Here is a 14,193-nt window from a genome sequence, read left to right as displayed (position 1 = left end):
TTCTATATAAATTTTGAGGTGTATGATTATCATTTCCACTGAGATTGTACAATTGCACTTCACAATAGGTGAATGGCCCCAAATTCAGCTTGAATTATTCAATTATTATTGTTCTTATTCAAACAAATGGGTTAACTTGCCATCATTCACTGAGCTTTGGTCTGCAGCCAATATAAACATCATATACAGTGAACGGCAAGTTCTTTTCAGATATCCTAATCTGCTCTCTTGCAGATAGAAAGCTTGTTCAGAGTCCTTTGTGTTCTGAGCATTACTCTGAAGTGTAAAGTCACAGTAAACATAAGATCATGAAAGATCAACTTTAAAGGAGAAATGTTATCTGATAATTGCTACATTCTAAATGGTATGAAGAAGATAACTGGAGTTAACATCATTTGAGTTGTTTTCCGTTCCTGTGCTTTCTCTGCTGGTTCAGTTCCTTAATGGTCATATGGTTAAAAGGATTGACTTATGTGATATTGAGATTCATCAATTGGATGGATCCACATTTGATTCCTGGCCGATGTTGAGTTTTCTGAACTCACCTGAGGCAATGTTGGTGGCTTGTCAACCATCATCAGCACTTCTGGGCAAGGAAGGGCAAAAGAATCAGCCAGTCCCTGCTACTGATCATCATCCTGTAAGCCCTGCTGGAAAGTGCACATGTAGTTGCCAGATGAAGACAGATTGAGTTTTTCCTCTAAGACCTTCCATGAATATGAATGAGGAAAACCATTCAGCTGATGTTAGCTCGTCCAATTAGAACAACCTCCAGGCCCCCACACAACATGAGAATGAAAATACCGCAATTGTCCGAAATCTGAAATAAAATTGGAAAATGCTGGAAATACTCAGCTGGTCAGACAGGATCAGTGGAGAGAAAAACATAGCTGATGTTTCAGTCTGATGACCTTGTTCTGATGAGAGGTTATTGAGCTGAAACAATAATTTTCTTTCTCTCCAGATGCTGCCTGACCTGCTGAGTATTCCAGTATTTTCTACCTTTAGGTGGAGCAGGTTACCTGCATCACATGCTATCAGCACATGCTGCTCAGCCCCTTGCACAGTGTCCAGGCAGCCAGCAGCATGGCTCCCATTCAGGCTAACGCTACAATAGTAAATGAGGAGGTAGCACGAAGTTTGCATTCTGCCTGTCTCAGTGGGAACATGGGAAGATGGCAGAGTGTGACCCCAACACCTGAAAAAGATCCTTAATGACTTTTTAGCCCAAGAGTATAAAAGGGCATTCTGCCTATCAGAGGTCACCCTACTGTTACATTAGCTCTCCACTTTGTAGCATTCAGTTCTGTCTTTACTATCTTATCTGAGAGACTGCTCTTACTATTCCTTGTCCTCATGAAGAATTTTTTAAAGTATTTATTTAATTCCCCTTGAGAAGATGGTGGTGAGCCGCCTTCTTGAACTGTAGTCTGTGTGGTAAAGAGCTGTTAGGTTGGAAATTCCACAATTTTGAAATTTAAGATTTCTGTTTTAAACAGTTCTTCACTAATTGAAATGTATGTATTATAGTCCTTATCTGATTTACTTTGAAGTGATATTTTGGCACGTTAATTTCTTTGTATTAATTAATATAGTAAGAGTCCATTTCCCTTTAATGATCATCTTTATATATTGTATAGTTTAAGCTTTTCAAATATTTCGCCATAGCTCATTCATTTAGTGTTTGTATTTTTTATTCTCACAATATCCTTTCAATCTCCATTCTGAGGCATTAATGCTTTGTATGATTAAAGCTTTGAACTGGTGGTAAACTGCTCATTATGTTACACCCTTGTTGCAGTAGGAGAGGGGAGTTAATCTTGCCTCAGTTTTTGGTTTGGGTACATTATCGGATGTTCCAGCTTTGTAACTTTGTAATGTGTTTATCAGGGTCTAAAATGTTCTAACGGTGCACTCAGTGACTCCGGCCGAAGTCTGGGTGGTGGTGTTGCAAGTTTATGCATGCTGACTAAGTTTGTTCAAAGTCTTTTTCAACTAAGGTCTTTATCACTCTTGTATCAGGCTCTCTTAACACTCTACCCAGATGGTGTCTCTTTTGTAGTTAGCAACTGAAAGAAGGGCTCTACTGATAGTTTAGTGAGTTAACCATACTGTGTGTAACTGAGCCACACAGAATATAAAATCTCTGGTTCAATTCCTATTCGGTGCTGATTTAGTTAATTTCAACAGAGGTTCTACTGTTGAGTTTGGTGTCCTGGCCAAAAAGGAAAACAATCAACTTGGGATCTTGTTGCTGATCCTTATTCAGAGTCCCCTTTGAAAAAAGTGTGTGGACTTTGAAGACAGAATTTGGACTTGATTGTGATGCATAGCTATATATCTGCTGACACTCACTGTATAGCTTTACAAATGCAGAATCTCTGAGGTATCAGAGGGTAGCTGGAACTAAACCCCAATAAGGGGAATGGGAGTAAAGTAAACTGCAAGGTTTATTATTTAAAATCATAAATTATTTATGCTGCTCCTGTGCAAAGCTCTGGCGCCGTTCAGGCCTTTGATATCAAACCAGGTCTCCTGCAAAATGCAAAAGAGAGGCCTGTGGCGGAGTTTCAGAATGATGTCACACAGGCTCTATTTTAAATAACAAACATCAGTTTATTACATTATCCTATTTTTCCACAGCAAGGAATGGATTTTGGACTTCCCTCAGGATTCCTGGGGTCAATGCTTGATTGCTGAAAATTGCCTCCTCCATCATACCTTCCCTGCGCTTCACTGAGCTGTCCATGTTTACAGGTATAGCGGGCAGAAGTACCCAGAGCTTTTACTTGTGGATCTCTTCCTTCAAGAATGTGGAGGCACTCAGATTTCTAGACTGCTGGATTCTGTTTATGCTACCGGTCTTGGGTAACTCCTTGCCTGAGTGCAGGAACTCGAGGCTAATCTCTAACACTGTTGTGCTTACATTCCCTTTAAAGGCAAGTTTAAGGCGACATTAGAATGTTGCTTCTACTTAGATTCCTAATGAGTAATATTTAGCGCTTTATGATTGGCTATGAATGATCTTTGTATCAAATGGATACATGAAAGTCATGGTTTTCCACTGCTTTTTTTGGGGTTGTCACAGTTTATTTCTTACTCCTGATTGCAGTAGACAATCTCCTCATAACCTCACTTCAACCTGATTAATTTTCTCCCCTCCACTTCAGAAGACATAGACACCTTGTGGTTTCCAAATGTGGATTGTGTGAATCTGAACACTGCGTGCCAATATTAATTAATCCTCAGGAGATCTGAGATCAATGCCCTCAGACATTCACTTCCCAGCAGGAGTGATTGGAGGAACAGGAATCCTATCTAACTTTAATCGACTAAAGCCTAGGGCTCTGAAGCTAAGTGCATTGCCCTGACTGCTAAGATCAGCAAACTGAACACCAACTGGGGAATGAGCCTGGGACCTTCTTGGTCCATGTGGTTCAGCACCACATCAGGTGATTCAATGGACAACTGAGCTCTCAAATTCTTTACTGTATTATAAAGAATTATGACTAACTAATGCAGCATACTGCAAGAGAACTGCAGCAATATCAATGGTGGGTACAGTCAGTATTGGTTGGAAGCAGTTATTAAGCCTGACTATGTGAGGGAACTGGATTAGTATCACTGGAGGTGTGGTCAACAAAACATTGCTGGCAGGAGGAGTCACTGATATTCTCTTAAGGGTGATGCAACTTGTTTCAGACTTTTGGAATTTGAACAAAAAAATTAATTGCAGCCTTGCTGTCAAGACCTGGACAGTCAGACTCGCTTTCTTTTCTCATATACGTGCATCAGCTTTAACTCGCAGTTTGTGGGACCAGAGAGTGCCAGAGGCTGAACTTTTCCGGGCATGTCCTATCCTGTCCAACTTTCACCAGTTTGCACCCTTGAGAAATCAGGTTGGTGATTTACAAATATGGAGAGGGCCTGTGAGCTGGTAGTGTTTCCATGTCCCTCTGTGTGGAACATACAGCAGAGCTCAATGTTATCACAATGTGGGACAATCAGAATGCGGAAGATTTTATAGGTATCAGCCTGTAACCTTAGCTTGTCTATCCTAGCTTCTGGGGAAAGTTCAGAAAAACCGTTCTAGGTTTAGTGACTTTTTCTATTTTATATAATTAAATGGGATCCTGCACTGGATGGCATTTTTATTCTGAGAGAGGAGATTTCCCAAGAAGTATACAAGATATTGATCAATATGGATAAAGTCAGTTAATACACTAGAATATGGGAATGTGAGTAAAAACAGATCACGGGATAATATATGTCTAATATAATGAAGAACTTTATACAATGATTAACATTGGGAATTAACTTTGGGTAGTAAATGCAGTTGCAAATATTAGATTCACTCAAGGTACAGTTGGATGATGAAAAGGGGGATTGTAAGTATTCCTGTACCCTGGATAGAGTTGATCAAGTTAGGTAAATGACTACCCTCAATATTGTGTATGGGCAACGTGCTAAAAGGACTAAATGAAATACTAGTGTATAAAATGGTGGGAAAAAGAAAGAAAAATGTGCATTTATAAAGCACCTTTAATAACCTCAGGATGTCCTAAAGCACTTTACAGGCAGTTATGTACCTCTGAAATGTAGTCAATGTTGTATTGAAGGAAACACAACAGCCAATATATACACAGCAAGCTCCCACAAACAGATTCTTCTTCTTAGGCAGTCCCTTGGGATTGAGGATGATTTGCTTCCACTCCAGTTCGATGGGCACTGAGATGGCTGATAAGTTCAATGTTCAATCTGCAGACTCTGTCACATGCAGGGCAGGTGGTGATGAAGAGTTGGGTAGATGAGTTGTTTGGAGGTTTGTGTGCTCTCTCTATTGCCTCAACTTTACCTCTGCACGTTCCTGACAAAGTCTCTCGATGTGTTCGGTGCCTTCCCAAATAAACCTTCTCCATTTTGGTCAGTCATAGCCCAGGGACTTCAATGACATCCCTAAAGTGTTTCCACTATCCTTCTGGTAGTCTGCTGCCACAACTGAGTTCCAAGTAGAGCATTTACTTTGGGAGTCTGGTTTCAGGAATATGAATGACATGTCCCTCCCAGCAGAGCTGGTTTTGGTGATTAGCATCTCAGTGCTGTGGACATGTTGGCTTGGGAGATTTTTGTGCTCAAGTCTCTGAAGTGGGACTTGAACCCTCAACCTTCTGAGAGTTCTACCAACTGATCAATGGCTGAAACATTACCTATAAGAGATTTTTCTTATTCATTGCCAGTGCTTATTAAAATCCATGGATGGCAGTGTTTTATGCTGGGATTTGGCTCTGGTTATTGCTATGTGCTGACAAGAGGTAAGTGTGCCTCACATATATGGCATCACAAATGTTCCGGCTGTCCTGGAGCCCAGAGTATCAACATGCAGGTGCCCACTGCCTGACAGCAAAATGTTCATCACCATCACACATGGAGAAATGGGTTCCCTTGTGTTGGCAGTGTCCTGGCATTGACAGGAATTCTGCACTTTCAGCTTTTACTTTGTGACCCCTTGCACTATTTCTAGTAAGCTATGTGTTAGTGTATGTAAGAACATATGCAGTAGAACGCAGCAAATCGCTCATTTTCACCAGTTACCCTGATGTTTTGGTGTATACTCAGTTACATGAGCTTGGGGATCGAGTCCCATTCTGGGCTGCATCAACTGGAGTAGCAGTATGGGTGCTACAGTTGGTCTCTGAGCCCCTGCATTAGGAAAATCAGGCAAGGTACTCTGTTCCTGATCATTATCCTGGCTGGAAGGATGTGGATGTTAGGACAGAACAGGATCCAGCCCCAGCTGGATAATGCAGCAAAACTCTCTGATCACATGAAGAATGGACTGGAGGGTGAACTAGTGCAGCTTTATACACCAACAAGCAGCAGTTCCTTCAGAGAGGCAAAACATGGCTCAGTCTTAGAATGAGACACTTCTGACCTTTCAATTGAAATGACAAGTTTGGATTGTTTGCATTTTAGTTTATTTCTCTGGTGTGAGTTGATTAGCTGTAGAATGTCTGCAGACAAACTATTTCACGAGTTGGAAATTGTTGATGGGTTTAGAGTTCAGTAAAGTGCATGTCCAAATGCAGCAAGACCTTGACAATATCCAGGCTTGGGCTGACAAGTGGCAAGTAACATTCACACCACACAAGTGTCAGGCAATGACCATCTCCAACAAGAGAGAATCCAACCCTCAGCTCTTGATGTTCAATGGCATTATCATCACTGAATCCACAACTATCAACATCCTGGGAGTTACCATTGACCAGAAACTGAACTGGACTAGCCATATAAATACTGTCGCTACAAGAGCAGGTCAGAGGCTAAGAATCGTGCGATGAGTAATTCACCTCCTGACACCCAAAAGCCTGTCCACCATCTACATGGCACAAGTCAGGAGTGTGATGGAATACTCCCCACTTGCCTGGATGAGTGCAGCTCCCATAATGCTCAAGAAGCTTGACACATCCAGGACAAAGCAGTTTGCTTGATTGGCACCATATCCACAAACATTCACTCCCTCCACCACTGATGCACAGTAGCAGCAGTGTGCACCATCTACAACATGCACTGCAGGAATTCACCAATGCTCCTTAGACAGCACCTTCCAAACCCATAAAAACAAAAATAAAAACAAAAAAACTGCGGATGCTGGAAATCCAAAACAAAAACAGAATTACCTGGAAAAACTCAGCCCCCCCCCCACACACACCTCCTCTCCGCCCCCCACACACACACCACTCTCCGCCCCCCACACACACACCTTAAACCAGCTTATATTTCAGCTCTTTCCTGGACTCGAACTCAAGTTCTGTCGAAGGGTCATGAGGACTCGGAACGTCGACTCTTTTCTTCTCCGCCGATGCTGCCAGACCTGCTGAGTTTTTCCTTCCAAACCCATGACCACTACCACCTAGAAGGACAAGGGCAGCAGATAGATGGGAACACCACTACCTGGAAGTTCCCCTCCAAGTCACTCACCATCCTGATATGGAAATATGTCGCTGTTCCTTCACTGTTGCTGGGTCAAACTCCTGGAACTCCCTAACTGCACTGTGGGTGCACCTACACCACATGGACTGCAGCGATTCAAGAAGGCAGCTGACCACCACCTTCTCAAGGGCAACCAGGGATGGGCAATAAATGCTGGCCCAGCCAGCAAAGCCCACATCCCGTGAATGTATTAAAAAAAAGTCTGAAGCTCTGGAGCCATGCAGTTCCTATTATTCAGGTGGCCGGTTGTGGGTGTCAGTTTTGTTTGGAAAGGGAAGCTACTGTCCCAGATATTTTGAGTGAAAGCAAGCAGTTTTCAATCAGATGTTTTCTTCCCTTACTTTCTGTCAGCTGGAGCTCCTTGTCTGCCTATTTGTTCATAAGATGCCGGAGGGAGGGTCACATGTTTCCCTTATTCAAAAGATTGAGTGAGCGAGCTGCATGTGATCATGTGATGTTGAGTCTAGGTTGCTGAGCTGTTCCTGTGTTTGCCCAGTGTTGTAGAATGCGGTGAAGTGGAGAGAGAATCCCGAGAGCAGAGTGGAGTTGCTGGCCTGGGGGGGTTGGCAGCTTCCTTCCTCCAGTGTCTCAGTACTAGAATCTGGCAGTTTAGCCCTTCGCTTGCCTGTGTAATGGAGCCGCAGCTGCAAACCGTAGCATTGGACAGTTAGATGTGGAGGAATGATGGGGGGGGGGCCTCGCTAGTATGTGGAAACGGTAAGTCTGAACCCTGTTGAGTTACAGCTTCTTTCCTGTGTTAGCTGCTGGGAAGCTTCTGCCGTCACCAGTTCTAATGCAGACCTAGTGGTGTCTGAAAGAAAATGTACTGGGGAGGGGAGGTTTCGAGGGCGAGGGTAGTGAGCGAGCTGGAAATATGTGGGATGTGAAACCGGGCTCCAGTATCCGTGTTGGCGTATTAAATGCTGCAAATCCTAAAGCAGCTCTGGCAATGACTGTAAACTGTTGTTTAATGATGTGCTTCAGACTCTGTAATACAGTGAAAGTATAAATTAATGTTGATTTGTGACTTCTAAGGATGAGCTCTTAATCTATTCCTTGATTTGTGAAAGACAGAGCCTCACAGACGAAATAGAAAACGCAAGAACATTTTTTTTTAAAAGTCAGGAACGAGAAAGGGACATTCAGCCGTTGAAGCTTATCCCTAAACAGAGACACATTGATAGCAATTTGAAATTGCAGATAGAGGCACGAAGGGAGACACGCATGTCAGCAGAATAATTTTCTTGTGGTCTGTTAATAACACTGTCTAATTGTGATTCCTTCTCTGTCCCATGTTTAAATCGGGAGGAGAAATCTTTACTTTTCAGAGGATGTCCAGCCTTTGCACTTTTGCATTTTAACAGTGACATTGGAGATGTACTTTTAAAAAAAAATCTTTCCCCCAGTTTTTCCTGGAGGTAGCAATTGCTGCTTGGGTACAGTTTCATCATGGGCTAGAGGCCATTCTTGGTGTTTGAGTCTAGGCAGTGAGGGTAACAGATTATTCGGCTGTGGAAGCATCACAGTTGACCTAATTTTGTCTTCATCTGACCACTACATTTCACAGAATGGGCCAGCATAGTGATTAGGAGAGGCAATTTTCCCTTTTCCAGCTCGAAGTTGCTGAGGCTTGTTGTAGTCTTGCTGTTGACCTGGCTGAGATCAGCTCCTTGAGCACAGGCCTCGGATCAAATTTGGAGCCTTCTGGTCTTTTGAAATGCACCAGATAGTGCATTTACTAACTGAACCATCAGTCTGCTCCTGCATTGGCCTAATTTTAACTGTAGGTCTGGATCTTTCTCTTAGTGCTATTATTTAGATTGCACCCTGTGAGGTTAACATAGCTGTGGTTTGATATAATATTGAGAAACTCTGCAGTTTTTCCTAACCATAAACATTCTTAAAGAGACACTTTTCATTGAAAAAGTATTTTTGGTAAACCTTGGCTTTTATTTGCAAGCACTTGCTGCTGTGACACAGGTTGTCAAAATATGACACTTTGGTTCATATCCCAAGCACGTTTGTGCCAATCCTTGTTTGTTGGCGAGGATGCTGGCTGTTTAAAACCTGCTAGCCTGCATACCCAGAAAAATGCCCTGATGTGCATATGAAGCCAGTGTGACAAGCTTATAAAGTATATTGTTGAATAGGTTCACAGCTGTGGCTCCCCTGATCCCTCAGTTGCTAAAGGCAACTAACTTGACTTGTAGAACAGAAGGACCTAGGTCTGATTACTCTTTCATGGTGTCTGCTGATCTGAACCAGGGAGGAGTACCAGTAGAACTACTGAAACTGGCTTCAGTGCGCCTGCATTTGGGAGAGGAAAATCAACCAGAGTTCCTGCTTCTGATTGCTATCCAGTGACTTTTGTGAAATGCGTGTTTGTGCAGGCATCATGTGAAAGCAGGGTTTGGCTTTGTCTGAGTAATGCAATGAGCAGAGCATTTGCCAGCTAACCATTGAAGCTTAGAAATACTTTTGATTTATAAGTACCTTTCTCTGGTAATGGTCGAGTGGTTGTGTTTGAGAGCTGGTTTTGAGAGATGCTGAGGTAGTATCAATTCATATTGGTAATCTTGAATAAAAGCAAAATACTGCAGATGCTGGAAACCTAAAATAAAAACAAAGTGCTTGAAATACTCAAATCAGGCAATATCCGTGGAGAGAGACAGAGTTAATGTTTCAGGTTGACGACCCTTCATTAGAACTTTCATTTCATTTTCTCCTGGTTAAGTGTAAAGCATTGAGCTGAACAGTTTTCAATGCCACACTAAATTAACAAACTGAATCAGAAGCTATAGTATGACTGGCATGGGAATTGAATGAAATGTGACAGCCTTTTTGAGATTGACATTGAGGAGTGTTGTTGATATCAAGTAAAGGAACTTTATGTTGCATCAGAACCAAACAGTACTTGATTTGGGAGTGCTTTATATAACATTACAGACGGAGCTTTCTCCTGCATCTTGCTATGAAAGAAAGAACTTGTCTTTGTATAGCATTTTTCACTTCCCGAAGACATCTCAAAGGGTTTCACAGCTAGTGAAGTACTTTTGAATATATTCACTATCCTATTATAGGAAAATGCAGCAGCTAATTTGTCCATAGGTAGGCCCCACAAACAACAATGAAATAAATAATTAGATAACTGTTGGTTGAGGATAAATATTGGCCAGAGCTTCAGGATAACTGTCCTGCTTTTTAAAAATTTTCAAATATTGCCCTGGGATCTCGTAAACTCATTAAGGGTGGATGGGGTCTCTGCTTAATGTGCCATCCTAACAACAACACCCCCAACAATGCAGCCCTCCCTCAGTACTGCACTGAGGTACCAGTCTAGATTTTGTGCTCAAATCTCTGGAATAGTACTTGACTCCTTGACTTTTTTACTCTTGGGAGTATTACCACTGAGCCAAGGCTGTACCATGTACCTGATGTGCAAGTGCTTTATGGGACAATGTAGAGGGAGCTTTACTCTGGACGGAACCCATGTGCTTGTCATGAGAATGCTTGATGCTTATCATGTCCAGTTGTTCCATGTTTCACTGAGTCTGGTAACTGACCTATGCTCACTGTGCTTGATTGGTTAAGCCTGGGTGTGAAAACAGACACCACCTAAGCTGCTAGAAGCTAGAGCTGGGGTAAACATAGTGCAGAAATTTTGTATTGCAGAGATATTTTAGAAGTGCTGTAAATAAACCTGTTGTACACTTTGAGCAATGCAGATGATACTAGTTTGAGATATATCAAATATATAACTGCTCACATTGGGTGAAATAAGTTAAGCAAAACTTAATTTTCAATTCTAATGTCTCACTTTGAAGAACATTTAAAAAAGGCAACAGGAACAAAATGATGTACAGAAACAACTCAGATGTTCCAGTGAATAAAGGAACTGCCAGACGTCTCAAACATATAACTGCTCACATTGGGTGAAATAAGTAAAGCAAAACTTAATTTTCAATTCTAATGTCTCACTTTGAAGAACATTTAAAAAAGGCAACAGGAACAAAATGATGTACAGAAACAACTCAGATGTTCCAGTGAATAAAGGAACTGCCAGACGTCTCAAACAGAGTCCCAAATTGGCTCTCCAGTCCCTGCTCAGTTCACCAATCTTAACTGGGACAACAAGTTGGGTGTTGATTAATCCTTGCAGTCCTGGGAGGGGGTAAAATCAGCTATGGCTCTATTTCTGATCATTGTCCATTGACCTTTACTGTAAAGTGCAATATGTAGATGTCAGGTGAGGACCTCTAATAGAAGAAATAGCCTCCTGACGTGCAGTGTCTGTCCAGACTCTCATGAAGAGTGTCCAATGACATTGTATCCCCAACATATTAATACATTTTTTAGAAGAGATAGAGGGAGAATTTTTTTGAGAAAATAACAGGCCAGATTCAACAGTTGTCTGTTCTGAAGACTGCAAGGACCTCCAGATTCCCAAAGGTTTAATTTTCTGACTGTTCCAGATTGCAGTTATTTTGGTATAATACTGCCATTGTCCTTCTAACACTGGCCGTGGTTTGCACAGTTGCAATTTCATGTGGGAGATTGGAGTTAATTATTCTCTCCTGTGACCCTCTGATTCAATCTCTGCTGGCCTGACATTGAATGGACATTTGTGTCGTAGCCTGTGTCAATCCATATCACAGCATCAGTTCAAATTAAGTACAACAAAAACAATCTTTGAAATTTATGTTTAAAACTTTGAATATCACAGATGCTGACTGCAGCTATGTTTGGCCACTGTACTGGGCCAGGTAACAAATGGTGACTCATCTTAGCACAATAATAAGTCCCTGGATTTATTAGCGCTTTAAACCACCTTACATTTTTAGTATCTGGCAACTTGGACCATCCTAAAACTTATGCATGGTTGGAATTAAGGGATCATAAGTATTGGGCTGAGGGGTAAGTGGGGAGCATAAATAATCCTTATTTGTAAAATAGTGGCAGGAATTTTTTCATAAGAAAAGGTATGTGACATTGTCTTGGGGCTGGAAAGAGGGAAGATTATTCACATCCTGCTTCTGATTTTTAAAAAAATATATTCCTAATATGGGCACCACTGGCAAGTCTGCATTAATTGCCCATCCCTTGCTGCCTTGAGAAGTTGTTTGGTTACCTTTTTGACTGTTTCTACCACAGGTAGACCACTGAAGAGGGCATTAAGAGTCAACTAGTGGAGCCCTGTGTGGGCCAAATCAAGAACAAGGTTGTCTTCCCAAGAGAAGATTTAAAACCAGATTCTTTTTTTTTTTTACTGCAGTTCAGTAGCTTTGATATTTCTTGATGATAAACCACAAAAGACTAGATTTATTGAATTCATTGTCCCAAATTTATTTTAGGGAAATTTAATTTGCAACCTCCTGGGTAACTAGTCCAGTACCATAACCACTACTATTAACGTATGCCGTGACTCCTAGAAATTGTGGGTGTGCTGAGGCTGAGTCTAGGTAAAATCGTACCCTACACTGAAACCCCACAGTTAGTCTGGCAGCACACTCAGTCTCAGCTGATACGTGGTGATTGGCACCTTGGGCAAGGTCCTGGTGACTGCTCAGTGCCTGTAGAACTGAACTGAGAGATGGTGCATTTGGAAAAGTAGAGAATATTGAGTTTTTTAAATGAAGGCTGCTAATTTGTGTTCTGAGCATACTATGTGACAACAGTGAGAGAACTTGAAACAAAATTTTGAGAGTTTGAGATCTTGCTGAAAGATGTGCTATAGAATTGCAAGCCCCCCCCCCCCCACCCCAAAAAAAGGAGGACAGGGCTTGAGATTTCAAAGGCAGTCACACTTATTCCTGCTGCGCCCAGTGTTATTTCTGAATGTGGTTGGGGATTTGGAAGAGGAAGTGCGGTTCCATTCTGCAATGCTGAGTGGATTCATTTGCACAGAGTTCAAAATCTCAGATCTCTCAGCAACATTTAAATGAGTAGCAGGCTTTGCTTGGGTTAACTTTTTTTTTCAATGAGAGCCAAGTTCCCCACACACGTCACACCACTGATTGCAGCAGATCAAATGTCTCTGAATGCTGATGACTCTTAACTGATGAGATGATGGGCTGCAAGCTGACATTGACACAACACACGAGAGGTTGTTGAGTGTTGTGTGGATGAGATTTTCTGATTTTGCTTTCATACTCTGGCTGTTTACCAGAAGATCTTTTGCCTCTGGTATGTTTACGCAACTGAGAATAGTTGCAAAATATAGAAAAAAGAAATTGCATTACCAACATACACGCTGTGATATGTCTGTCAACATGTTGAGCTTTCTTTCAGTGCAGCCCTTATGATTCAGTGGGTTAATGCGTTGGTGTGGTGCTGAGTTATATAGATCAAAATGTCCCCAGTCTGTGATGTTGGCTGGAGTCAAATAGGGCCATCACTTAGTGCTAAAATTGACCTCCAATGCTTTTGGGTTGGGGAGGGGCCATTCAGCTGAACATGATCTAATGACACTTATTTGAAAATTGGGTATGTGGGCAGCAACTGAAGGCAGGATGGGGATTAGATGTGTCAAGTTTCTAATCATTTTGCCTACTGATTCGGGATTGATCAGTTTGCTTTTGGGGTGGGAAACAGGAGCTGGGTCTGCTTCTGGTCCTTGGTATTGGGGGTGGGGGGTAAACAGTGATTCATTGGAATTTTGACTGGAGTGCTGCCTTAATTGGCATGGAGACCAGTTCCCTGTCCAATTAAGGGCAGCGGACAGGCTCTTGAAGCTGGAGGGCCAGCCAGAGACCTTCCAACTTTGGAGGTGCATTTGGCTGCAGGAAGAGGCAAGTAACTGCCTTCTCTCTGAAATATTTAGTTATAAAATAGAGAAAGCAGCCAGGCTACTGCTGAGGGGGCGGGTGGTGGGATTGGGGGCCTCTCTACGGGGTGGCTTTTCAGCCCACCTTATTTTTTGGGCCCCACCACCTCTGGTCCCAAGCACTGCAGGGCCTGAAAATCCTGCCCTCGCTGCCTAGACTCTCACCTGGGTGAAGCATGGAATGGTCACTGGGTTCAAGTTTTCCAATCAAGAGTACGGGCAATACCTGAGTGTAGCCAAGTGTCAGTGGAGTGACCGTATGAATAAACATTGAATATGAGGGTATTTTTGAGTTTGGTGCTGAGTGTAGAGGTGTTAAGGAGTTTGGTGCAGGGTGTGTGGTGGGGGCTGGTGGTTGGTGCTGGGTCCAGGCAGGTGGG

At 42.3% G+C, this 14,193-nt stretch overlaps 1 protein-coding gene across 2 annotated transcripts in view; it reads left to right on the top strand.

Annotated features, from left to right (window-relative positions):
- The first annotated feature begins 3,723 nt into the window (after nucleotides 1-3,723).
- Nucleotides 3,724-14,193, top strand: part of LOC121283267 (guanine nucleotide exchange factor for Rab-3A-like) — a 65,016-nt gene continuing 54,546 nt past the window's right edge. Inside the window, exon 1 of one of the 2 annotated variants that reach the window (XM_041197653.1) lies at nucleotides 3,724-3,899. Coding sequence is in view for 1 of the 2 variants with exons in the window: in XM_041197652.1 (XP_041053586.1) it covers nucleotides 7,697-7,707 (11 nt within the window). In the remaining variant the exon portion in view is untranslated. Of the gene's footprint in view, nucleotides 3,900-7,415; nucleotides 7,708-14,193 lie in introns of those variants that run through there. The other variant, XM_041197652.1, reaches the window with a different exon arrangement.

Source organism: Carcharodon carcharias, chromosome 10 (genome assembly GCF_017639515.1).
Source record: "Carcharodon carcharias isolate sCarCar2 chromosome 10, sCarCar2.pri, whole genome shotgun sequence".
Classification (NCBI taxonomy): domain Eukaryota; kingdom Metazoa; phylum Chordata; class Chondrichthyes; order Lamniformes; family Lamnidae; genus Carcharodon; species Carcharodon carcharias.
The sequence above is the reverse complement of the archived record's forward strand: the minus strand, read 5'-3'. Positions and strand labels throughout refer to the sequence as shown.